The sequence below is a fragment of the Gymnoscopelus braueri genome (assembly GCF_963280865.1).
Source record: "Gymnoscopelus braueri genome assembly, chromosome: 13".
NCBI classification, from domain to species: Eukaryota; Metazoa; Chordata; class Actinopteri; order Myctophiformes; family Myctophidae; genus Gymnoscopelus; species Gymnoscopelus braueri.
In genome coordinates, this window is record NC_137615.1 from 33,172,109 (window position 1) to 33,199,730 (window position 27,622).

A 27,622-nucleotide genomic window follows, 5' to 3' on the forward strand; every position below is an offset into this window, starting at 1 on the left:
CTTTTCAGCTGCCTTCTTCTTTTGACACATGCTCCATCCTCCAAGCTCACAGTAGTGCTAATGTTGAGGCAAAGTTAAACAGGTGCATGAATGGAGTTTTTATAACGGCTTTATATTTGGATTTTTAACAAGGAGGCATAAAGTAATCCTAACTCTTTTTTCCTTGGGACAGATTTAATATTTTGCCTATGGTTTTGTTTGTTTATCTGTTTTCCTACTGACTGTTGTCTCTATAGACCCAACAGCATCTCTTCCTCATTGCTTATGGAGTCAACGGCTAAACGTCTAGCTCTGGCTCCTCCATCAGTTTATCCATATTCCTCTGTCTCACACTCTCCATCTCTCTCTCTCTCGCTCTCTCTCTCTCTCTCCGTGCTTGACTTGGATTGCATGGTTTTCTCAGACCTTAGTTTGCTTGGTAAGACCTCACCCGCTCTCTCCATCCTTCTCCAGTCCAGTCTTGTGACCGTGTCTCGTGTTGTTTTAGTGTTGTGTTTGGTTCTGTATCTGTACCTGTACAGTTGATAGCTCCTTTATTGTGAACCCTAAAAAAAATATCTATCTAGACGATATTTCACATCCCATGTTGTGTCTTTTATATTGTGAGTTTTAGTTTGGTTCAATGTGTGAATGAATTATAGTCACTCCTCTAGCTGATTGTTGTGAGATAAATGATTATTTTTCCTTCAATACAATCCCAATACTATAATGTTTTGTGTTCAGGTATGGGCCGTGAAGTTGAGAATCTAATTCAGGAAAACACGCAACTGCTGGAGACAAAGTAAGTGGTAAACTATTCTGAATCCCTTCCCCATCAGTGTATTTAGTAGTGTATGCTATTTCATTTCATACTTGAAAAAGGAAATAAGTGAAACAATAATTGTCCCACAAAGCACAATACTACTCAGTAGGGAAGGGACGATATGAACATTTCATGTCACGATTATTGTACCCAAAATAATTGCAATTATAACTCTTAAAATGACACTTTTGTTAACCACCTGCACCCCAGCATCCATATTCTGGGGGGGAAATTAGCTAAAAATAGCGATTGCGAAGATTTGGTGTACACGGAAAAAAAGTACAGTGCCAACTCAGGTCCGGTGTATGACGGACAATTTCACGATTAATTAAAATCTCTGCGATATAGGGGCACGGTGGCAGTCGGTAGCGCTGTCGCCTCACAGCTAGAAGGTCCTGGGTTCGATTCCCGCAGGGGACGCTGTGGGCGCTGGGGGCGTGTTCTCTCCTCCGCGTCATCAGTGCCCATACCCTAGGTGGGGTTGGCAAAAGCGCCTCTCTGTGCGGAGTTTGCATGTTCTCCCCGTGTTCCCTAGGGTAGGTACCCTCACAAAAACATGCAGTAATCCTGGTTACTATACTGCCTCCCCCTGGCCAGCCAACTGGTTGGAATAACGTGTTCCTTCCACGCGCTACGTCCAACCAGCGAAAACTCTCACCTGTCAGGTGACAAGAAGGTCATTGAAGGAGGCATGAGCTCGGCCCTGGCCTCCCTAGTTTGGCAGAGGGAAGGTAGTGCCCAGGATTACATAGACAATTGTCACTGGGTGTAAAAAATAGGGTTACAAAATCGTGGGATAAAAAAAAAAAAAATCTCTGCGATATGATTAATGTGAGCGTTTTTTACTGTGATAAAAGATAATAAGGATTATTGTCCCATCTCTAGTACTCAGTGACAGAAGTTTTAGAATTTGGTCGTCCCAACAGAGATTGCAACAAGCAACCATCCTGCCACCATCCACTAACAGAAGGAAGTTGTCTGAGACCACTTCCTTCTGGGCCTGTTGTGTTATTTATGTCAGTGGTTCTCAAACTTTTTGATGTGACGCGCTATGAGCTTGTAGATCTGCTATTTTTGAAAAATCTTGAAAATGTGTGCAAATGAATTGAATATATGTATATTTTTAAAGCAAACATGTTTAATTCAAATCTTTGCTTCTGGGGGTCCATGGAACAATATATTTTGAGATGGGTGTCCGCGGTAACCTGACTCAGCCAGATGAGGGCGGTATTGAGTTTCACAATACACCCTGATCTGGGATCTCTCAGGGAGTACAGCTGCCCGGTCGCTGCGTGTACGAACCAATCAGCGGCTGCAAGGGGCGGGATCATCCAATCACCTGCCAAGTAGCTTGAAAAAGTTAAACGCCGTCTGGCATCGATTCTGCTACCGGAGTCTTAGATGGAAGTAGGCTGTGAAACAAAATGTGTCGCAAGCTTCTTCCAAGTACATATAAGTTTGGGGGTCCTTGACATGAAAAGGTTTGAGCACCACTGATATAGCAACATAACATTTTTCAGAAAACTGTTAGAATTTAGAAGACATTTCTAGAATGGGCCTCAGGTCTAAACAAGCCGACACAAAACCTTTTCTATCCCTTCCTTTCCATAGGAATGCTCTGAACGTGGTGAAGAATGACCTGATCGCGCGGGTGGACGAGCTGGCATGTGAGAAGGAGGTGATACATGGAGAGATGGAGGCCTTGCTGCAGGCCAGGTCCAAGCTGGAGGACAAGAACAGAGAGCTGGAGGAGGAACTCAAGAAGTCAGTATAGACGCTCTCAGTCTTTGATTGATTGATGTACTTTATTTAGTAAGACATGAGAACATCAGTACATGGAAGTACAAATTCACAATACAAGGTCTACTAAACTGGGAGACTCATTAAGCACTAAGCTTGTTTAAGATGAGAACCCCATGCACACAAATCATGATGACATATAAGAGACAGACAGATATACACGCTACTATACAGAATGTCATACAATCAGCTTACAGGTTACTGGTATGAAGAGTGAAAAAACATGTACAAAAGAAGAAAAAGAAAAGGGGGGGGGGGTAGGGGGGGTAGGTTAAGACTTAGACAGGGGCCATTTTCGAATTGCAGCCTCCTGAAGGTGTATCTTTAGGGCAGTTTTGAAAGTGAGTAGGGTTTTACACTCCTTTACTCCTTTTGGTAGGGCATTCCACATTTTCGATGAATAGCATGAGAACGAGTTCATTCCCTTTGTTGAGCCAAATCTGGGTTGCACATGATTTGTGGAGCTGCCTCTGGTGTTATGATCGTGTACTTCATTAACGTTTAGGAAGTATTTAGACAAATACAGGGGGATCCCAATGTTGTGGTGTATCTTGAAGACCAGGCCTATAGCAAGTTGCTGTACTCTGTCCTCAACCCTAAGCCATCCAATCCTAGCAAAATGAGCAGGGGTTAGATGGGTTTTGTAATTGAGGCCAAGAAGTAGCCTTACTAGTTTGTTTTGGGATGTTTGGAGCCTTGTTTTTAAGGCCTTGGAGGTGTTGTGATACCATGAAGTGCATGCATAATCATAATCATCTGTAAACAATAACCACAGCTGTGCTGAACATTCCAAACCTCTGTGAACTCACTGTCAGTGGTGGAAAAAGTTCATTTTTTACTTAAGTAAAAGTATCAATACTGCAATGTAGAAATAATAGTTACAAGTAAAAGTCCGGAATTCAAAATTGATTTGAGTAAAAGTACAAACGTATTGGCATCAAAATGTACTTAAAGTACCAAAAGTAAAAGTACTCATTGTGCAGAATGTCCCGTTTCAAGTTTTCAAATGTATAAAAATCTTTTGAAAATAGCCGATCTACAAGCTCACAATGTGCTTGTAGATTGGCTATTTTCAAATGGCCGAAATGTATATAGGGCTGAAGTGGTTAATGTATGTTTTGTAATAATAATCAAAATCTACAAAGTAACTAGTAACTAGAGATTTCAAATAAATGTAGTGGAGTAAAAGTACAATATTTGGATCCGAGATGTAGTGGAGTAGAAGTAAACAGACATGCAAAAGTGTCACTTTTCAGCTACAGTCACCTTTTTGAACCCAAATAGGGCAATTGTGTGACACCTGACCCGAAAGAAAACAACATGTTGTCACCTTTTTCACCTCGGGGCTGTTTGCATGCCTGAGTAAAAGTTTTGGAAATTGGAAATAGTCAAATAAAGTAAAAATACCTCAAAATTGTACTTAAGTACAGTACTTAAGTAAATGTTAAGTTAGTTAGTTAGTTAGTTATTTTCCACCACTGATTATTATTATTGTCTCTGCCAGACCAGACAACCGAAGGCCGGAGAATATGTTTTTGCTCCTGTCCATTCGTCTGTGTGTGTGTGTGTGTGTGTGTGTGTGTGTGTGTGTGTGTGTGTGTGTGTGTGTGTGTGTGTGTGTGTGTGTGTGTGTGTGTGTGTGTGTGTGTGTGTGTGTGTGTGTGTGTGTGTGTGTGTGTCTTTTCTCGTACAACTTTTGTCGAAAACTCACACAAATTGTATTCCATTCCAATTGTCTATAACTGCCATATAAATTGTGCATGCCCTGTGTCGTTGTTAAATGTGCTAGTGTAAACAGCTGACCGGGTGTTGATGAGTGTTACTCATCTCCAGCAACAATAGAATGTTGACACCATCTCTAGGCAGAAGGTTGACTCTGAATAGTCAACCTTCTGTAGAGTAGTCTGCAGGCTGATGGTAACTATGATACAGAAGGTTAGCGTGTGTGTACAGATGTGCATGAAAATAACAGGGGGATAAGTTGGATATCCTCTGTGCTTTGTGGCTTTTCGCTGCGCTGAAAGTATGAACATGGATGTACAGTAAATGCGTGATCTTTTCCAGAGTTCGAGTGGAGATGGAGGAAGTGAAGCAGAAATCTAAAGATGATGAAGATGTGAGTGTTTTTTATGATTTAAACTGAGTTTGACTCACCCAATGCGCGCCTGCACACACACACACACACACACACACACACACACACACACACACACACACACACACACACACACACACACACACACACACACACACACACACACACCTGTAGTTGGTAATCATACCATTCATTTTCTAGCATCAGGTCTGTCATAATTTGTAACCATTGCTGGGCAAGTCACTAAAACTCTATTACTACACAATAATCAGTTACACTACTTGTTAGTTGTAGTTGTCAATCACAGTAAGTGGACATAAAAACAATTTTCTTAAATCCAAATAATATAAGTATGCAATTGTAATGATGTATACTGTTACTGTATATACTGTAGGTCCAACATTACCAAACTTACAACAGTGATCATCATTGAGTTGGACTTTGACTGATGAAAGCAATCCAACTGATTTTAAAATATGCAGATAGTGTAACAGACATGCTTTCTAAAGCATCGTCATCAGAGGAAATAATCACAAATATTAATTTGGCTAATGATTGCAATAGAGAGGGAATAATAGCCTGACATGACAGCAACACCCTTTGTTCTTAACGACGTACTCTGCTTGTGACTCATCACTCAACTGTACTTGTACCGCTTTTTTCCCTCGTGTCTGTGCGCGTGCACGTGTGCGTGTGTGTGTGCGTGCTGCAGAGTGACGTGCCCACTGCCCAGAGGAAGCGTTTCACCAGGGTGGAGATGGCCCGTGTTCTGATGGAGAGGAACCAGTACAAGGAGAGACTGATGGAGCTCCAAGAGGCCGTACGATGGACAGAGATGATCAGGTGATGAGATGGATGGATGGAGCAGATTGATTGATTGTTTGATTAATTGATTAGATTAGATTAGATTAATGAAACTTTGGTTGTCGCTCCTGAAGTGGTACCAGTAGCCATTTTCTATAAGCTTTGAAAGATGTACAGGCTCAAAGCGCGTCACTTCGTGCTGCGCTGCGAGCTTGTACATTTGCTATTTTTGAAAAATCTTGAAAGAACTACTGGTTTAGAAGGCATTTGTAGAATCGGCCTCAGATCGTAATGGGTTAATTATTTCTGTTTGAACTATTTCCTGAACACAACCATTTTAACTGCACACTTACACAACATTTAACCATCCCTAACCTAATGCCTAAACACAGCCATTTATAACCTTATGCATCAACTTAACAAGGTTTGAAGGAATGGTTAAAGAGAGGGTGAGAAAATTAAACATTACAGTCCCTGGGCTACAATTGTCCGTTTTGTATATATACTGTACTTTCCCCCTATGTAAACTGTTGTCTGAAATGTAGGACAGCATTCTGCAGATGGCATGCTGTCTGTTCCCTGACTTCTAGAAGCAGTCTACAAGAGAAAGTCTTGAAATGCACAGTCATTATAATATAATGTAATGATATAACCTTGTTTTCTCTTCCCAGGGCCTCTCGGGAGAACCCTGCTCTCACAGAGAAGAAAAAATCCAGCATCTGGCAGTTGTAAGTCCCCTCAAATTAATTTATAAAAAAGCTGGAACCAATAGTATTTGTCTCACTGGATTTCTTCCTCTACTTTTTGTTTCTTTCTGAAATATGCTTCTTTTACCATATACACCCATTCCAAATGAGCTGCTGTTAAATTCCCTCTTAAGAAACATGATTAAAAAAACTCCTCACATTTCCTTTTCTGTTTGTTCTCGGGGATGTGCTATTGAATTGGCAGCATTAGGTAATCTCAGTCTGTATTTTCCCCTGACACCCCCCATCACTTCCTCTATCATGGATAACCTGGATCTGTCCTTCTCCTTGATGTTTTCCCTCCATGCGTCAATCGCTGTTAAAAAACAAACGCAGACATTGACTCTGGTTTCACATTTGGTACGGTTGCTTCTAACCGGGGCCGAGGACGATCTCCTCTCCCCCACTGGTCAGCTTTCACATTAGTAATGTTTTTCCGTACCCGAGTACACTTCAAACCAAATCATTGAACGCTGACGGTCTTTGATAGGCATGATATGATATAACATGATATAATGACATATAATTATAAATCAGTCAGCTTCTCTGTTGAGATCCACACTTACAGTAATGCGTACCATACCCGAGTACACATGAACCATACTCCCTAGACAACTTCTTCCAAGCGCACCGGTGGCGCGGATCACCGCACCGTATCCGGGTACGGTACAGTGATCCGTAGCGTTCGTATTAATCAGAACATCTGACAAGTGGACCCCCAAGTCCGGATCTGAGTCCTTGGATTTCCCTGGCCTGTCTCCCCTGGTCTGCATGGTTGTCTTTGACGATGTCCTATACTCACTCCACTCACAAACGTGAAGAAAATGATAACGCACACACACACACACACACACACACACACACACACACACACACACACACACACACACACACACACACACACACACACACACACACACACACACACACACACACACACACACACACACACACAAACACACACACACACTATATATATATATATATATATATATTTTTTTTTAAGCGAACATTTAGCGAACAGTAACTCAAATCTTTGCCTCTGGGGGTCCCAGATTTAGAAAACATTTTCAGAATCGGCCTCAGGTCTTAATGGGTTAAACTGGGGGTCCTTGAAATATATATATATATTTTTAAGTTGAGATCCCCTGCCCCAGGCTCCCTGCATGCCTAACACTATTGCACTGTGATTGGTGGTGGCAGTGGGGTGAGCCTTGGTTTTCTGATCCGTTGGGTGACTCCCTCCTTGCTCTCCCCCTCTGTCCAGACTCACTCCCAATTTTCCGCCATCCGATCTGAAAAAGCACTTCTTCAGACTCCACCTCACCCCCCCTAGCACTTCACTCTCCCTGTAACGCCTTCCTGCCATCTTCTGCCTCCATTGATGCTAGCGATTGACCAAGATGTGGCTACCATGCAGTCATATCTTGGTCATTCGTTCTCATGTTTTTATTACTTGAGTTTGTTTTCTTGACCACAATGTTAAGAATGAAATTTAGATAGCATGTTATTTAAGTTTGTTTTCTTGACCACAACATTAAGAATGACATTTAGATGGCATGTTATTTAAACAGATGCCAGGTCCATTGTTTACCTGGTATCCTTTAAATTTCAATGTACAAATTGTTATTTTGACAGTATATTGTTTTAGACAGATGCTAGGTTCTTGGTGTCTTGAGGCACTACCCTGTCTCTCTGCATTCTATGCATGTGTTTACCTTGCAGTGTTGCCAGATGGGAAATGTTAAATTATCGTACCAGAGGCTTAACCTTATCGTATTTGAAAGAAAACTATCGTACACAGCCAAAAAAGATAAATCACAGGTGTAAATATGTAATTTCGCAAAAAGTTGCGTATGTACTGTAAGAAACACCTTGTTTAAGACTCCGACGCGACAAAAACACATATGCTCTGTAGAAGCAGACAAGTTCATGAACCGTACACAAATAAAAGCCTTAAACTGGACTGGAAAGACGTGACCGAAGTACAGTTCTAGGGTCAGATTTACTAACAGATCCCGAATCAGCAGCCAGGGAATTTAGTAAATTCACACACTTTTTTGTGATATGGTGAAATTATCGTATATTTGGGCATTTTGGGAATTATTGATCATACAGAGGGTAAAATGATCGTACAAATACGATAATTATCGTACATCTGGCAACACTGTTACCTTGCTTGTTGTAAGTCGCTCTAGCATAAGAGCGTCTGCTAAACACCTAGTGTTAATTGTAATTTTCCCGTTTCTCTGCGCCGCTATTGGCTGTCTCCCTCTGTCATTCCCTGGGCCTGGACTCCTGTAGCTTCAGCAGACTGTTTAGCTCCTCCACCTCCACCCCCCCTGCTCTAAAGAAGGCGGAGGCCCAGTCCAACGTGAAGTACAACGCCCCGGGCAGCCTGGTGAAGAGGAGCAGCACCTTCTCCCAGTTCCCTACCGAGAAGTCCAAGACCTTCGACTTCCTCAATGAGGAGTGAGTATACTGCTCAGTGGTGGGAAAAAGTACTCTTTTTACTTAAGTAAAAGTATCAATACTGCTATGTAGAAGTACTCTGTTACGAGTAAAAGTCCGGAATTCAAAATTGACTTGAGTAAAAGTACAAAAGTATTGGTATCAAGAAATCACTTAAAGTGCCAAAAGTAGAAAGTACTCATTATGCAAGTTTTCAAATGTATAAAAAGTCAAAAAATATTTTGAAAATAGCAGATCTTAGGGCTGTGAATCGTCTGCTATCTCACGATTCGATTCGATTCAGATTCTTGGGGTCACGATTTTTTCACTTTAAGTTCTTGTTTATCAGTATCACAATGAAAACTTCATTCAAGGTTTTAAAGAAAAAATACTATTGACGTTTATTTTCCTACATTATTATTGTTTTATATTCATGTTATATTATCATTTAAAAAAATTGCGTTTAAAGTTTTTGCAATATCCTCACAGCCCACGTGTTGAGAATCACTGGGCTAACCGATCTCATTTCTCCGTCTTCCCCAGAATGGACCCATGCAGCTCACCCTCCCGCAAAGAGCAGAAGAGGGCACAGTACAGACAGGTCAAAGCTCACATGCAGAAGGAGGATGGACGGGTCACCGCGCACGGCTGGAGCCTGCCCAGTAAATCTAAGGTGGGAGGCCAGGTGCAAATATCCGATCTGCAAGCTGGTAGATCTGCTAATTTTGCCAAAACATTTAAACCCATTAAGGCCTGAGGTTTCGATTCTACAAAATGTATTCTAAATCCTAACGGTTCTCTGAAAAACGTATGTTTCTATAACAGTGGTTCTCAAACTTTTTCATGTCAAGGACCCCCAAAATGATATGTATTTGGCCGCGGACCACCATCTGAAAATATGTTGTTCCTGGGACCCCCAGAAGCAAAGATTTGAGTTAAAAAGGTTTTCTTTAAAAATATATACATACAAAGATTTGCACACATTTTCACGATTTCTCAAAAATTGCAGATATACAAGCTCGTATATCTGCTATTTTTGAATAGTCAAAGTATAAAATAATGGTTTAAGTGGTTACACAGAATCGTTCCCGGTTTTAATGGGTTAATTATTATGACATGCCCAGTAAAGGGACGGTAGGGTTAGTTGGTTTAAGTGTTTTGTGTCTCTAGATCGAGCTGACGGAAAGTGTGAGAAAATGCTCAGAGTAATGTCACTCGGGTAATGTTGTTTCCTGCTTGCTCGAGTGGCACAGAGCGTAGAGTCGCTCTGCTAATCTGCCAGCACATTCAAATTCAAATGGATGTTCTCTGTGGCTTTGTGTTGGTTGCACCCTGACAGGTGGCAAACGGGGTTCAGCCAGAGAACAAAATGAACTTGCCTGTACCAGTTTATCTTCGACCTCTGGACCAGAAAGATGCTTCTATGAAGGTAGATTGTAATTGTGCTTTGGCAACACGTGTCAAATGTTTCTTCTTTTCTTTTTCCTTGTATAAAATCCTTGTTAAACCAAATGATTGGATGTCAGTCTGTGAATAACTTTTCTTATTTCTGTTGTCCAGCTGTGGTGTGCTGCAGGCGTCAACCTGTCTGGAGGGAAGGTATCTGACACCTTCAAGCAGAGGAAGGGCTCGCTGAGCAGTCTGGACCAACTGGAGCAAGACAGCAAGGTGCGTGTGTGCGTGCGTCTGTGTGTGCGTGCCCCGCGTGGTACTCGTCTGCAGCGATCCCCTTAAAAACGTCTCTGACAGAACGTACACCCTGCGCCGATGGGTCGGCTCCTCATTCGCATGAATTCTGCTGCATGCACGAGAATCAACCTCCAGCCCTTGGCCTCAGTGAGCATAAGCCCACATTTAGGGGAATTGGAATTGCACTGGATAGAGTGTATTGCATGTTGTCATGGCCTGCATCTGTGATACATATTTAAGCCAAATATACATTAATGAAGTTGGGAGTTCAGTGATTAATATAGAACCTTAATCACGGCTCACAGTAAGGCAGTAAACACACAATGTGCCCCGGACTGGTGGTGCCAGTGTATTGTTTTCCTATGGAGAGCGGTGCTGCCCTCTAATGTCACTGCCTTTTGCGGCGCTTACCACCTACATTTTCCACTTTGGCGTGTAATATGTATAGCTGTCAGAAATTTACTGAACTTTGAAAGTGCATCCAGTCACAGTGCAGTTCACGTCCGGCCCTTGTTTGAGCTTACCCACATGCTGTGGTGTCTATAACTGTTGAGTGTTGTTCATAGATTTAGAACCGATTTTCACATTTTTTTGACACAACATTCCTCGCATCCCTATACTGACACCCAGGGACGTTGAACACTGTGCGTTCCTCGTCTTTAATGCATATTATCAACTCATTCACTGCCAAGGACCAGAGGTGGACAGTAACGGAGTACATTTACTTGAGTACTGTACTTAAGTACATATTCTGAGGATCTGCACTTTACTTGAGTATTAGATTTCTTTGATACTTATTACTCTTACTCAAGTACATTTCCAAGACAAATATTTTACTTTTACTCAAGTACATTTCAAGGAAGGCTGAAAAGTACTTGTTACTTTTAGGTAACGGGCGCACACGGCCAAACGATGGAGAGAAAAAAATGCTGAAATCTGTCGCGCACAGAAAAAAACATCCACGTGTGCTCCACTCAGTCAATGCAGGCAGATTGAAGGTTGCCTGCAGAGGTTGCCTGCAGAGAGAGAGTGTGTGTGTGTGTGTGTGTGTGTGTGTGTGTGTGTGTGTGTGTGTGTGTGTGTGTGTGTGTGTGTGTGTGTGTGTGTGTGTGTGTGTGTGTGTGTGTGTGTGTGTGTGTGTGTGTGTGCGCGCGCGTGTGCGTGCGTGACACACACACACATTCACTCCACATTTCAATCGCTCATCTTGTAGACTGCTCACAATATTGCCTTGTTAAAAAAAAAGAATCCAGCAAACAGCCCAAACAAAGTAGTCCATAGGGACAACACTTGTTGTCGAGGTAAGCACAACGTTTAGATCCCTTTAGAGAGTTTAAAACTATCAATTTCACCGGAGTTTCGGCTAGCACTAGTATTTAGCACAACGGTTCTCAAACTATGGGTCGCAACCCAAAGTGGGGTCGTGGGAGGGTGCCGTTGGGGTTGCCGGTCACGCATTGGCAACCAAAAAAGTTTCGACCAACATGAAAGGGGACTGTGATGTTCATTGAGTACATCCTTTCAGTAGACTAGTCAGGCAGGGTTATTATATAATCCTGACCAGCTGTACCTATTTTGTTGATTAACACAGTAAATGGTCAAAGAGAACTGTGTGAATTCATGACAGGGACGGCCACTTAAACACAGACAACTCCGCCTCCAACACTGGCTGAGTGGGGCACACAAACTGATTTTTAGCAGTTCATAAACGATTTACTCTGAACTTATGTTCAATATGAGCGGGTGTTATGAAAACATGGATCACGGGTCCATTTGGTTCCAACTGTATCAAGTAGTCACAGAATGTTTATCTCCAGTATGATCGATCCCCTGATGGTTGTTAATCACGGAGGGTTTCACTGTGCTTCCGCAAAATCATCGCGACCTCCCGTTTGCTTGCTATACGCCGTAAAAAATAGCATGTTTCGGCAAAAAAACATTAAAAAGAAAAAAAAGAAAAACACAGGAGCCGAGATACAGGATTTTTAAGTAATACGTTAACCAGGAAGTGAATGGAGCAGTAAATATTTGGATCACGTTATCTCCTGGTTCTGTGTGAAAAAAAATATATATAATAATTCAAAAAACTTGTCCAAACTCGTCGTTGGCAGTGTGGGCAATGGCAGAATTCGACGAGTTCACTCGTCCATGGCAGTCAATGAGTTAAGGACGTTGAGTTCATAAAAACAAGTGCTCCTCTTACCCAACACCCCGCTGAACGTGGAGTGGTGTTGTTGTGAATGGGTATGGTGCAGCAGCTTAATATATTAGTGTGGACACTCTATAGTTTAGTTCCGCATTAAAAAAAATAAATGGGTTCATTCGGTACGGACCATTCGGTTTGGTATGGGGCCGGTACACCGGTGTGGTTTGGTACTTTACACCCCTACTAGGAAGAGTTGTTTTCTCTACTGTGGATACGCTGCTGGTGTGTCTTTAGAGTGTCGAACCGACTGAAGCTGCTGTCACACTGTTTACAGTCGAAAGGTTTTTCTCCAGTGTGGACACGCTGGTGACTTCTAAGGTGACATAACTGTCTGAAACTCTTATCGCACTGTTTACAATAGAAGGGTTTTTCTCCAGTGTGAATACGCTGGTGCTTTTGCAGGGTGCCAAACTCAGTGAAACTCTTGCCACACTGTTTACAATAGAAAGGTTTTTCTCCAGTGTGAATACGCTGGTGTTTGTTCAGAGCACCTAAGACAGTGAAACTCTTGCCACACTGTTTACAATGAAAAGGTCTTTCTCCCTTGTGGATACGCTGGTGTGTCTTCAGGCTGCCTAACTGACTGAAACTCTTGTCACACTGTTTACAATAGAAAGGTTTTTCTCCCTTGTGGATACGCTGGTGTGTCTTCAGGCTGCCTAACTGACTGAAACTCTTGTCACACTGTTTACAATAGAAAGGTTTTTCCCCCGTGTGGATACGCTGGTGTCCCTTCAATATAGGTAACAGTCTGAAGCTCTTGTCACACTGTTTACAGTGGAAAGGTTTTTCTCCAGTGTGGATACGCTGGTGTCTTTTCAGGTTACTTAACTCACTGAAACTCTTATCGCATTGTTTACAATAGAAAGGTTTTTCTCCAGTGTGGACACGCTGGTGACGTTTCAGGTGACTTAACTCACTAAAACTCTTATCGCATTGTTTACAATAGAAAGGTTTTTCTCCAGTGTGGATACGCTGGTGTTTGTTCAAACTGCCTAACTCAGTGAAACTCTTGCCACAGTGTTTACAATGGAAATTCTTTTCTCCCGTGTGGATACGCTGGTGTTTCTTCAGGCTGCCTAACTGACTGAAACTCTTGCCACACTGTTTACAATAGAAAGGTTTTTCTCCCGTGTGGATACACTGGTGTGTCTTCAGGTGACCTAAGCGACTGAAGTTCTTGTCACATTGTTTACAGGTGTGAGTTTTCTTTCCTGTGTCAGTCAGATGTCTCTTTCCTTTCGATTGAGTTAAAGTCTCTGTAGACTGTTGACTACTGTAAGGTCTTTCTTCTTCTGAGTTTCCTTGCTGCTGGCTCGTTGTCGGTAACAGTGGGTTCATCGTCAAAGCTTCAGCTATGCATGGGCTCTAATGGTCCAACTGTAACTGTAACTAATGATGTGTGACCTTATGATCCAGGATTGGATACAGGGCAATTACCAGATGAATATCAAGTGTATGGATCCCTGCTAATAGCTTCTCTTGCAGGGGTTGAAATCTTCCTCGATGTCTCTCTCCATGTGTGTCATTCACACTGTGCAGTCTGATATTAAGCTGAGCTGATTCAAAGCTCACGTCATCATTATGTTGTCACTATGATGTCAGCAATGCCCAAATATGGAGTTCCATGTCATTTACTGAGATAAAGTTCCAGCCCAGTCAAACTTCAATTGTCTTCCAGTATGAAATTACGTTCTAAAAAGTGATGGAAAAGTGTGCTCCTCGGAGCGCTGCCAGGCCGGGTTGCCTACCAAGGGCGTGAAAACTTTGGAAGGCAGAGTCATAGCCAATTAGAATGGAATCTGGAAGATCTGAGTTATACATCTTGATCAAATGACCCAAGATAGTTGCAGACCACCGCAGAGGTTGTGGGTTCAAATCCACCGTGGCGCATCCGACTTTGTCGAGCGTCCATTTATGAACGCAATTGACCTGTGTTGGGGGAGGGAAGCCGGGTAAGGAGGGTTATATTTGTCAATGCACATACTCCTATGGGCTGGGGCGGCACCTGTAAGCAGAGAGTGTTAGGCGGGGAGGAGTAGGACGGACGTAGTAGTAGTATAGTAGGTAGTACGTCCTCCCGGTGGGGGCTCCTCACTGGCAGGTGAGTCAGTAGGATACAACAGGAGAGAAAACACAGACATGTGTGTGGTGAGGAATCATTTGGCATAATGACTAAATTGGGGGGGAATTGGTCAAAATCTAAATAAATGACAGCAGATATTATGTGTAACGATTTGTGTGAGTTTTGGACATGGTCTGTAGTAGTAGCAAAAAGTGTGTTTTGAAGAAAACACAAAATTCCGTAAAATCAGCCAGTTAGGATGCTCTCAGTGGTTCCTCTTAGGATTGGGTATCGCCTACAGCCTCATAATACAATACGTACAGTATCAGGATATAGAGGTCACAATATGATATATATCGTGATGCACGTTGATTTTCATTAATAACCATGTCCTACATAATTGTCTACTACAGCACTTCTTTATTACTAGAGGTTCGGGCCGCTAGGCGGCCTTCACACCTATATGTTGCACTGCCGGTCCGACCAATATGTCCGAGTCATAGTGTTGGGGGCTTTGTCAGAGTACCCGTTGTACTCGTCTGGCTGACTCTGTGTCCCTTTTGTGCCCATATATGGAGCAGAGGTCGCGTTAGTCCGATAATTGCCGGTTTTGACCGATTTTTTATGACAAAGACCGGAAAAAATAAATCTCTCCGGACATCCTGACCGGTTGACAATGACCTGGCACGTTCACTAATTTTCACCGCAAATCAGGCACATTTCAAATCCTCTGCTTTGCAAGCGCTCTCTCTCTCGCTCGCTCTCTCGCTCTCTCTCTCGCTCTCGCTTAACAGCGTGTGTGTGTTTCTGGGAGAGAGAGAGAGAGATAGAACGAAAGAGTGTGTCACACGCTGTTAACTTACACCTATTTCCTGTTAACAATAACCAGTGTAAAATGTGCTCTATTGGGAGGTAAATGGGAGACACTTTATTGTGAATTTACAACCGGAAAAAAGAGAGTTGTTGTTGCTGCTGCGTAGTTGTCGCAATATATTTTAACTCTGGTCTGACGGCAGTCAGACAGAGACCACGGTCCGGTTATATTAGATAAAGTTGTGTATTTAACAGTCAGTCACGCACAAGTTGTATCATTACGAGTTAGAACATGTCACAGACACTAGGCTACTACAAGGGCACTTATGAGTAAAGTTGGCAAGTTGCTCTACTACAGTTTAACATGATGAAACATCCAACACAGATGCGTAAATACTCTTCACAACAGCTATAGGCTACTGCAACTGTGGCATCCAGGTGAAACACGACGTTAATCATAAAGGTGGACCTATTTTTAACTCTATGAGGGGGACACGTTAAAACGTTCCCACTTTGAACTGAATAGCTCTATGAGGAGACGACAAGATTCTCACAACTCATCAACTTTCCGACGGCTGTCCCAGCCAGACGCACGATGGCATCCACTGCCTAACTATACAGTATAACCTCCTGTGAGTGAGTAGTGGTCTATCATTTATTGCCCTAACAGGTCAACTGTCAGCTGATTAGAGAATGCGTTCAAAGTCCGCAACTGATTATTGAGAAACCATTACGTACGCAGTGACGCAGCATGCGCAAATGGTAATTAATGTATTTGTGCCAGATGACCCTGCTGCTATATAAAATGTGTATATTAGTATTACTCGTTCATCATGGTTCATGTTAAAATAGCTCAATCCAAAATATAATGCTGTAGGCCTAAGTGTTAGGCTGTATTTACGCATCTGCTTGTAATGAATGCATAAACATAATTATGACCGGTATTTTTATCAGATGTCCGATAAATTTGAATCATTCCGGACATTAGGACCGGCAGATTAAAATCCTAGCGCGATCCCTGATATGGAGATGTCTGCCGCTGTCTGTCTACCTGTGTCCGTTTTTTGCCCATAAATGGAAATATCTGTTAGCCCTTGTCCCTTTTGTATGCCCATATATATGGACGTTGTCACATCTTTGTGATAACTGGATAACCGAACTACACGACGGCGAGCACCGCACTCCCTCGAGTTCTTGCCGCTGCACGCTGTGTTTTGAGTCGGTATGCACATGACTATATATGGGCATAGCGGCCGGATCTCTGTATCTGTCAGTCTTTGTCCCTTTATGCCCATATATGGAGATCGCTAATGTCATCAGTACATGCACATACTGTATATGGGTATGCCCACTTTTGCGCCCATATATGGAGCTGAATGATTTGTTTGCGCCCTGATGCCATGACGACACATTGAGGTTAGACAACACACTCCATATTTGGGCGTAGCTGCGTATGGTTATGGCTGTGTCAGAGTGACGTCAGAGGTCCGCCCATCTGCTAGTCGGCCCTCCCATTAGATCATTTTAATAAAGGATTCTGTTAAACAGCAAATGCAAAGCCTTAAGTGTTGAACAAATTAAAACACTTCAATTGCAGGCGCAAATGCATTTTTTTTCTTCTTCCATTTCTTGCACTTATAGTCTTAAGTTGCAAAAGATAATGTTGCAAAATGCTCATGTTTGAGGTTCAGACATGAACTCTTTGTGATATGTGGCACCTTATATTTATTTCAGCATTTGTTGCTGTATCAATACAGTAACCTCTGTATTGATTAGCGTACCATTACCACTACTGCAGTTCCTCTGTAGAAGGCGTTGTTGTGCCTTCCTCACCACTTGTTCGGTGTGAACATCCCTGTGATGTGGACACCAAGCAGTGGTGGAGGAAGTACTCATAATCACAAAATGTGATCCTGATCATGTGAAGGTCCTGACACCCACTAACTACATTGAAAACCTAACATCACTGCTACTGCTAGATGAGGAGTTATTTTGTTGCATTGGAATTGCTGAGGTTTTAGACATGTTTTAGTTTGTTCAAGACAGTATATTAAACAGTATATTTAAATTTAATATGTTGTGGTTATTTGGTTATTTTGTGCTGCGCCACTAGGCTATAAAGATATTAATTTAGTTTACTCGTTTTGAACCAATGCTGCTCTAATTGGACTTAAAAAACCCATATAAAAAATACAGCAATTCATTGATGCAAAAAATAAGAAATGTACTTTTACTTTTACTTATACTTAAGTATCTTTAAAAGTATGTACTCTTGAATACTTAAGTACATTTAAAAGCAAGTACTTTTTTACTCTTACTTGAGTAACATTTTGACTGAGCTACTTTTACTTGTAGTGGAGTAAATTTAACCAGGAGTACTCTGTACTCTTACTCAAGTACTGGGGTCAAATACTCTGTCCACCTCTGCCAAGGACATAATTGACGTGTTTTTTTTTCCAAAGGCTCAGACTGCCAAGGACGTAATTGACGTGTTTTTTTCTCCAAAGGCTCAGACTGCCATGGAAGTAATTGACGTATGAGCGTTTGTTTCTTCCCTCCTTCGTGTCCCTCAGGAGCAGGAGAAAGGGGAGCAGGAGAAGGAGAGGGAGTCGTCGGTCCACCAGGAGGAGATCTCCAGCAGGGTGTGGGTGTGCACCAGCACACACTCCTCCACCAAGGTGATGGTGCTGGACGCCAGCCAGCCCTCGGACCTGCTCGAAAGCTTCTACGCCTGCAACACCCACGTCCTGTGCATCGCTAGTGTACCCGGTACGTTAAACCCATTCAATCCGGGAACGCACACTTTGTCACTTTAGATTCCTTTGGCTATTCAAAAATGGCAGATCTCGGTGCCGCGCTATGAGCTTGTAGATCTGCTATTTTTGAATAGCCAAAGAAATCTAAAATGACACAGATGCGTTCCCGGTCTTAAAGGGGTTAAGGTGTGTGCATGTGTGTGCTTGCATGCATGCGTGCGTGTGTGTGTATGTTTGTGTTTGTCTATGTGTGGTATGGGTAGTGATTATTCCAGCCACGTGCTGTGAAGTGTGAAAACATGAAACATTGAAACATTTTCATTGTGTGTGCGTTATTCCATCCCGACTTTTTTTTTATTATCCACCACTGATGACATTATATTCAGACCACTTTTCACCCGCTCCCACAGATGATCCATCCCACTCCCACAGAGATTCTAATCACTCCTGCCTGTGGCAATGTTTCCATTGAAATCCTGTCTGCTCCACAAAAACCTGAAACAACTGAACGCTTGGTGTGTACGTCATAGCAGTTGGAAATGAGACTAACCAGTGTGCAGATCAGAGTTAGATGCATTCAGTTTACTAGAGGACAATGCATTTATATGCATGGTTAAGCCCAATAATAATACATTATTTTCAAATAAGGGCGGCAGTTGCTCAAGAGGTAGAGTGACACATTTCGTGTTGGGATCCACGTGACGCCAATCCTGTTGCAATCGTTTGGCGCTGTTCAGCTGACTGCGGTACCGTTTTGACTTTTCCGTCTCAGGTGTGATGGAGTCGGACTATCCAGCAGGCGCCGAGGTTCCCCAGGACCCGGAGGCTGGCCAGCAGGGTGACGGAGTCTCCCTGGCGGGCAGCGTGGCCAGCATGGGCTCCACGGGCAGCGACGGCGCCATGGCGCCCGAGGGGACCACTGCCGAGCCCCAGACGGTCAACTCTAACTCAGCGGGTGCCGACCAGCCGGCTGAGCTCAGTGCCGTCCCCAGCTCAGGTACATTTCATATCGCACAGGAAAGGCATGACCTGTGACACAGGTCATGAGTGGGATTTGAACCAGTGACAGCATGACATTTGACACGGGTCAGGAGGAGTGGGATTTGAACCAAAGACTGCATGACAAGAAAGAAATCTAAAAAAAATGGCTTTTTTTGTGAAAGTGTCTTAAAACCTGTATTCTATGTAATGGCATGTACTTTGATAACAAACAATAAGGTACGCACATCCACTCACTAAAAAACAGGTGCTGGCCTGAGGTCAGAATCCAAAAAGAATAAAGTCTGTAGACTCTGTACACTGGGTCATTCTCCAAAGCTTAAAAATGTATCGGTTCCTTTACGCCATCATTGGACGTGACATTTCGAGCCTGCCGGCTCTTCATCAGACAATGAAGTACACACACAAGCACCTACATATACATGTTGTGCTGAGTCATCTGTCCAGTGACCCAGCTGGCACCCATGACACCATCAATCATTATATTATTATACAGCACAATGCCCATCATGAAATTGACATTAGAATACCCAGTTTACATAAATGAACACATAAACATACAAGTGAACCGCACATATAAAAAACGAAACAAAAAATCAACTGGCACACATGACAGGACACTTACACCACGTGTCCCCGGCCAAATTCATAAAATGGACATGAAAAGGTTTGAGCACCACTGATATAGTAACATATCGGCTCGTCATTGCAACCTTCCTGCTGTTCTGTAGCTTGCACAGAGCTGGAAGAAGTACTCAGATATTTTACTTAAGTAAAAGTAGCAATACCACAATATAAAAATGCTCTGTTACAAGTAAAAGGCCTGTGTTCAAAATGTTACTTGAGTAAAAGTACAAAAGTATTGGCAATGAAATATACTTAAAGTACCAAAATGTTTGAAAATAGCAGATCTACAAGTTGTGAGCTTGTAGATCTGCTAATTTCAAATAGCCTAGGTATAAAATAGGGCTAAAGTGGTTAATGTGTGTTTTATAATGTAATAATTTATACCTGCAAAGTAACTAGTAACTTAAATAATTGCAGTGGAGTAAAAAGTACAACATTTGCCTCTGAGATGTACTGGAGTAAAAACAAGTATTTCAAAATTGTACTTAAGTACAGTACTTGAGTAAATATACTTAGTTACTTTAGACCAGTGAGCTTGCACCAGCCCTGCTTCATAATTCCATCCCTCTGTGACCCCACACACACACACCACCTTGCAGTTGAGCTGTCCAGAGAGACCAGCCCGAAGGAGGACGGGGTCCCCGCCGCGGAGGAGGCCACCGAGGCAACGGAGGAGGCCAACGCCGGCGCGGGCGAGGAGGGAGAGGAGGAGGAGGTTCAGAATCAAAGCCAGCCTGGCATTTACACGGAGCACGTGTTCACCGACCCCCTGGGCATCGCTCCCACCGACTCCTCGCCTACAGACACCCAGAGGTGAGGGTGGAGGGGGGGAGGGGGTCAAAGTTATAGTAATGGTATGGCGCTCGGGTGGCGCAGTGGTAAAGTCCCTGCCCACCGCTACAGAATCTGGGGGTTTGTATCCACCGTGGTGCATTACGACTTTGTCGAGCGTCTATACAAACACAATTGTTCGGGGGAGGGAAGCTGGGCGGGGAAGGTGATATTTTTCACTACAAGTACTCCTGTCTGTTAGCAGGGAGCGTTGGGAGGGAGGAGTAGGACGGAGGCTCTACATCGTCCCGGTGTAAGCTCCTCACTGGCAGGCAGTGTTGGGCAAGTTACTTTTAAAAAGTAACTAGTTATAGTTATAGTTACTGCTCTAAAAAAAAGCAACTACATTTTAAAAGTAACTAGTAACTAGTTACTTTACTTTACTTTCAAAATAACAACAATAAAAATAAAGGTTTTTGTGGTTTTTTTGTGTTGTGGTTTCTGTGGCACAGGAAGAGAAAAGACAACTCCCTAGCATTGTAGCAATTATTATGAAATGTAGTGGAACAATAAAACACAAAAGATATGTTTAGACATTTTGACAGGCATCTTTGGCATCTATATCTTCAGGCATCTATTGTAGCCTCAACAACTAAGTAGTGCACTTGTACAAATGTATTTTTGAGCTCAACTTCCATTTTGGCATATTCAATGTCCAGGTACTTTGAAAACGTCTTTCTGCACTGTGGCCCTGAATTCACTCCTTTCACTGGTATATGGCTGACTAGTTGCCTGAAGGCAACAGACTCAACCGTTGCAATGGGCAGCATCTCCTCAATAACATACCTGGCAAATTGGCAATCAAACGGTTTAGTTGATTCTGGGTGACACCGACAGCGATTTAAAAAAAAAGAAGATTTTTGTCTGTTTAGCTGGTGTTGTTCCATCTGGATCACTGCTGGTTGTAGAGACGGTGGGGTCTTTGGGAACCACTTTTATAGCCCCATGTACTGTACTGAGGTGCTTCAGCAGATTGGCATTGCTGTTATTGGATGTGGATAATGCTTTCTGTCCTGCACAGAGTTTACATTTAACAGTAATATTTTTTGCATCTTTTATCCCTGCATATTCAAAATAGTGGCTAAATCGCCAAGTTGTAAAGCTGCCGCTGGTGTCGTTTGCCATTGTGTGTGTGTGTGTGTGTGTGTGTGTGTGTTGCCGGTGGCCGCGTTGCCGTGTGTGTGTGTGTGTTATCAAGCGTTTGTGTGTCTGTATGGACATTTCCTCTCTAGCACTTTCACTTTTTCATCATGTTAGAGTGAGAGGGACCGCTGTATCCAGCCTGCTGGCTGCTGCGGGCTCCCTGCCTGTTAAATGACAGGCAGAGAGAGGAAGGCTGCTCCGCTTACGCTATTAGTTACCGCAAATAGTAGTTGCGTTACGTAACGCGTTACGTTAGTAATGCGTTAGTCCCAACACTGCTGGCAGGTGAGCCAGTAGGATACGACAGCAGTGACAACACACAGAAATGTGTGAGGGGAGGAATCAATTGGCCAAACGATGAAATTGGGGAGGAGAAAAAAAACAATAGTTAAAGTAATATAGTAAATATAGTAATGGCCAAAACACACCGCCACCGAGCAAAGTCGCTGCTGTATCAATAAAGGTGCCGTCAAACATTTTCAAAAATATTTCAAACGAAAAAGGAAAAATGCACCAGCAAAAACCCACGGGGTCCATTTGGTTCCAGTTGTACACTCTCAGAGTTATGGGAGTGCTTGGAATTAAAAAGGTCTGAGAACCCCTGAAGCTATGTCTGTTTGGGGGGTGATTGGCATGGAAACATTTAGGTTAGCCCTGGTCAGTGGTGGAAAAAGTACTACATTTCTTTACTTAAAGGGATACTTCACTTTCACATAAAATAAACATTAAAAATAAATATAAAAAAAAAATGGAAGAAGTTATAAAGGCCCCCTCACACATTAGTAGGACACTCTAATGCGTGAGGGGGCCGTGATTTTTCCATTACTTTTTTCATTTATTTTTAATATATTTTTTAAATGTTTATTTTATGTGAAAGTGAAGTATCCCTTTAAGTAAAAGTATCAATACTGCTATGCAGAAATACTTTGTTACGAGTAAAAGTCCGGAATTAAAAATTTACTTGAGTAAAAGTACAAAAGTTTTGGTATCAAAATGTACTTTGATAACAATAGAAAGTGATACCAGTAGAAAATACTCATTATGCAGAATGTCCCATTTCACAAGTTTTCAAATGTATAATATTGTATAATATTAAATGTATAATATTTTGAAAATAGCAGATCTACAAGCTCACAATGTGTCGCGACGCATCGTGAGCTTGTAGATCTGCTATTTTCAAATGGCCGAAATGTATATACTGTAGGGCATTCACAGAATAGTCGAATATTCGAATATTCGAATATCAAACCGACTATTCGACTATCAAACCACTATTCGACTATTCGAAAAAAAGAAAAAAAAGCTTTTTTTTTTTTTTTTTAAGATTTTTTTTTTTTAGTGGCTTTTCTAGAGCAGACACGCAGCTGTGAGCTCTGGTGTGACGTCAACTTTCGTCACACCATTCCCTCATTCCTTGAGTCGAGTCATCAATGCCATTAAAAAAAATATATATATATATATATATATATTTTTTTTTTAATCAAACCGAATAATCGACTATTCGAATACTTTTGGGTCGAATAATTCGAATACCATAAATCACTATTCGTTAATGCCCTATACTGTAGGGCTGAAGTGGGTAATGTATGTTTTGTAATAATAATACAAATCTACAAAGTAACTAGTAACTAAAGTTTTCAAATAATTGTAGTGGAGTAAAAGTACTGAAAATTGGAAATACTCCAGTAAAGTAAAATAAATTGCATTTAAGTGCGGTACTTGAGTAGGCTACATGTACTATAGTTACTTTACGCCACTGGCCCTGGTAAAGCAGCATTGTGCTGTGTTTGTATTGTGTGTTCCAGAGGATCGGACCAGGATGGTGAGCTGGCTCTGCCTGAAGAGAGAGACCTGCCCGAGGGGGAGCTCTTGAGGATGAGCAGCGCCCTGCCCACCATGTGGCTGGGAGCTCAGAACGGATGGTGAGGAGCACATATAATAAGCCAGTGGTTTTCTTTTCTTATCAAGGGTCCAGTATTTATTCGGCATTTGTGCCACTGAACCACCGTGGTATTTTGTTATGTTGGATACGATTTTGTCCACAATTCCATGCATGGTGTATTGATGTTGGTACCATAGGAGAGATAACAGGCAAACGCTGATCAAAATAACAATTATTTAATTAAGTAATGCAGATGTTTTAACAATAATTTTACTCTTGAGAGCATAAAATGAAACCAAATGGACCCGTAAGGGTCCATTTGGTTTAATTTTACACTCTCAAGAGTTAACACTAATGTCTCAGAGGCACTTGTCTGTCGGGCAAGTGCTGGTCATGTTCACTCTTGTCCAAAGGTCATGTTCACTTGCCTGAAAATAAATGAATACAAATTTGATTTAGCTCATTTTGCCTTGTTCTCTCGTAGCCTGTACGTCCACTCGTCTGTGGCTCGATGGAGGAAGTGTCTTCACGCCATCAAGCTGAAGGACTCCATCCTCAACATTGTGTGAGTGGCCTACGTATTCTCCTTTGCTCATGATGCAGGAGGACATTAGTTTCCCCTTTATTTACACTTATAAAACCATGTTGTGACTCTTGTTTACAGACATGTGAAAGGGAGAGTTCTGGTGGCGCTGGCAGACGGGACACTAGCAATATTCCACAGAGGCGCTGGTAAGACCTCATCATTTGTTAAGTCTTTTTTTTTTACCACTTAGGGGCCTGATTTATATTTTGTCGTACAGCAATAGTGCAGCGATTCTAGTAGATCTACAAGCTCACAACACGCCTCTTTGTGACCATGATGTCAGCTTGTAGATCTGTTATTTTCGAAGACTGGGTCCAATAATGGCGTGACTTTGTGTGGATCTCGGACGCCATGTGGCCAGTCTATGACATTTGGGAAAAGGTATCAGCCCAAATTTGACCGCTCATTCACTTCCTTATAGACGGCTTGGCTCTGAAAGAGTCTGGCCAATAAGGTCATCTGTGACCAAAATGTTCTAAAAGTATAGAACATAATCACGTGAACAAAAATGATTGGTGACTTTGCACAAGAAATGTGATGCTGATCGGTCCGGCGGTTTGTGAGATTCACTCAAGACAGACAGACAGACAGACAGACAGACAGACAGACAGACAGACAGACAGACAGACAGACAGACAGACAGACAGACAGACAGACAGACAGACAGACAGACAGACAGACTTTCGAAGCCACGCCATTAGTATTCGAACATTTTGAACATTTTCACACATGATTAAAATAGGGATGTCAGGTGGTTAAAAACATAAGTGGTTAAAACATAATTATATAAAATCTTCATAATATATTGTTCGTTCCTAGTCAATAAGACGTGCAGTAGTTTATCCAAATTCCATGTATCAGAGACAACTCAACTCAACTCTTGTTTTAGTGTTTTATATGTTTTTTACTACTCATTATGCAGAATGTCCCATTATAAAAATATTTTGAAAATAACAAGCTACAAGCTCACAATGTGACGCATTGTGAGCTTGTAAATCGTCTATTTTCAAATGGCCGAAATGTATATAGGGCTGAAGTGGTTAATGTATGTTTTGTAATAATAATCAAAATCTACAAAGTAACTAGTAACTAAAGTTTTCAAATAATTGTAGTGGATTAAAAGTACAATATTTGCCTCTGAGATGTAGTGGAGTAGAAGAAAAAGTATTGGAAATTGGAAATACTCAAGTAAAGTACAAATACCTAAACATTTACAGTACAGTACAGTACTTTAACTGAATATACTTTACACCACCGTTATTATCTCATTGCATGGCAGACGGCCAGTGGGACCTGACCAACTATCACCTGTTGGACCTGGGCCGGCCTCACCACTCCATCCGCTGTATGACCGTGGTCCATGACAAAGTATGGTGTGGATACAGGAACAAGATCTATGTCATCCAGCCCAAGGCCATGAGGATAGAGGTACCGCTGGCACGTCTATGTCACAACTTGTCATGTTCTGTCACTGACATTAGCTTTTTTTTCTCTTCAGGTTGTGTCGAAACGTTTGCTTGAGTGCCGTCTCGTTTTTCAAACCTGTCTTTTATGTCAATCTAGTGGCGTAGCGGGTCACATAGAGCAGGTAATCCACTTGTATGAAATGGCCCGTTCATTCTTAAAATGCAGAGCTCAGCTGTAAAATCCCTCGTTGCCTAATCACTAGGACTGGGCAAAATAGCAATATTATATCGATAACGTGACTAGATATCATCTGGGATTTTTGCAGATCTGAGCTTGTAGATCTGCTGTTTTCTTTTTTAATAAATACATCTAATTGATATTATTATCACAGTGCTACTGTATGTTATTGGCCAAATATTGATATAGAGGAATTTGGTCAAAAATATCATATTTGATTTTGTCCATATCTCCCAGCGCAACAAATAATATGGGATATCGATCTGCTATTTTCAGCGAAAGCTTTCCGCACATTAACAGAAAATACACTAGCATAGAGCCCTGAGGGGCCTCGGCTCAACCATATGGGGGTTTTAAGTGGTGAAGTGGTCAGATGGGTTTGGGCCGCGGACTCTTTCAAGATTTTCAAGTGGGCCCTGATCCAGAGAAGCTTGAGAACCGCTGTACACACACACACACACACACACACACACACACACACACACACACACACACACACACACACACACACACACACACACACACACACACACACACACACACACACACACACACACACACACTTCAATTTCAATTCAAAGGGCTTTATTGGCATGAGAAAACATACGTTTACATTGCCAAAGCAGAAAGCACAATACAACAATACAGCAATACAATCAAAACAAACAATATGTACATTTGAAAGTCAGAATCTTCAATAGATCAATTTCTATGTACCAAGATCACTGGGTGCAGGTAAAGTGCAGGAATATACCCAATGATTATTCTTTAGGGTGGTTGTGTGCCGTTTGATATCCTTCTCCTATCACAGCAACTCACAAATCTTGCTGCTTTGTTTGCACATTGTTGTACTTCGCCCAGCAGATATGGGAGTTTTTTGTCATTGGTCATGTTTTCAAAATCTCCGTGTGTGGTTGTAATCTGTGGGAAGTATGTGTCTCTGATGTCTTGGTACAATGGACAGACGGTTAGGAAGTGTAGCTCGGTTTCCACTTAATTTTGTGTGCAGTGGGTGCATAGTCTGTCTTCTCTCGGGATACAGGTCTGCCTGTGACGACCTTTCTCGATCGCAAGACTGTGCTCGAGAACACACACACACACACACACACACACACACACACACACACACACAGATGCACTCATTTTCTTTATATTGGTAGCCACCCTGTAAATGTCTTGTTTAACATTTTCCACATTGTTTAACATTTTGTGTCACCCCCCGAGCAGAAGTCGTTTGACGCCCACCCCCGCAAGGAGAGCCAGGTGCGCCAGCTGGCCTGGGTGGGAGACGGTATCTGGGTGTCCATCCGACTGGACTCCACGCTGCGCCTGTTCCACGCCCACACCTACCAGCACCTCCAGGACGTGGACATTGAGCCCTACGTCAGCAAGATGCTGGGTACGCCCCCTACTGACCACTGATAGTAACCAACCGCTCACTGTACAGTGGTGGTTCTCAAACTTTTATCATGTCGGGGAGCCCCAAATTAATATGGATTTGGCCGTGAACCCCCATCTGAAAATATTTAGTTCCAGGGACCCCCCAGAAGCAAAGATTTGAGTTAAAAATGTTCACTTTCAAAAATATATATTCAAAGATTTGCACACATTTTCATGATTTTTCAAAAAATAGCAGATCTACAAGCTCATAGCGTGGCACTCGGTGCCACGCTATGAGCTTGT

The 27,622-nt window shown here is 42.3% G+C and overlaps 1 protein-coding gene across 3 annotated transcripts in view; it reads left to right on the forward strand.

Annotated features, from left to right (window-relative positions):
- spag9a (sperm associated antigen 9a) overlaps positions 1 to 27,622 on the forward strand; it is a 58,972-nt gene that overhangs the window by 23,155 nt on the left and 8,195 nt on the right. For all 3 annotated transcript variants that reach the window (XM_080446843.1, XM_080446844.1, XM_080446845.1), the window contains 17 exons: positions 724 to 781; positions 2,414 to 2,566; positions 4,667 to 4,718; positions 5,410 to 5,540; positions 6,173 to 6,229; positions 8,552 to 8,719; positions 9,242 to 9,371; positions 10,038 to 10,127; positions 10,259 to 10,366; positions 18,045 to 18,240; positions 19,000 to 19,224; positions 20,453 to 20,666; positions 23,633 to 23,749; positions 24,194 to 24,274; positions 24,374 to 24,441; positions 25,575 to 25,723; positions 27,167 to 27,338. In XM_080446843.1, the coding sequence (XP_080302969.1) occupies positions 724 to 781; positions 2,414 to 2,566; positions 4,667 to 4,718; positions 5,410 to 5,540; positions 6,173 to 6,229; positions 8,552 to 8,719; positions 9,242 to 9,371; positions 10,038 to 10,127; positions 10,259 to 10,366; positions 18,045 to 18,240; positions 19,000 to 19,224; positions 20,453 to 20,666; positions 23,633 to 23,749; positions 24,194 to 24,274; positions 24,374 to 24,441; positions 25,575 to 25,723; positions 27,167 to 27,338 (2,169 nt within the window). The remainder of the gene's footprint in view (positions 1 to 723; positions 782 to 2,413; positions 2,567 to 4,666; positions 4,719 to 5,409; positions 5,541 to 6,172; positions 6,230 to 8,551; positions 8,720 to 9,241; positions 9,372 to 10,037; positions 10,128 to 10,258; positions 10,367 to 18,044; positions 18,241 to 18,999; positions 19,225 to 20,452; positions 20,667 to 23,632; positions 23,750 to 24,193; positions 24,275 to 24,373; positions 24,442 to 25,574; positions 25,724 to 27,166; positions 27,339 to 27,622) is intronic.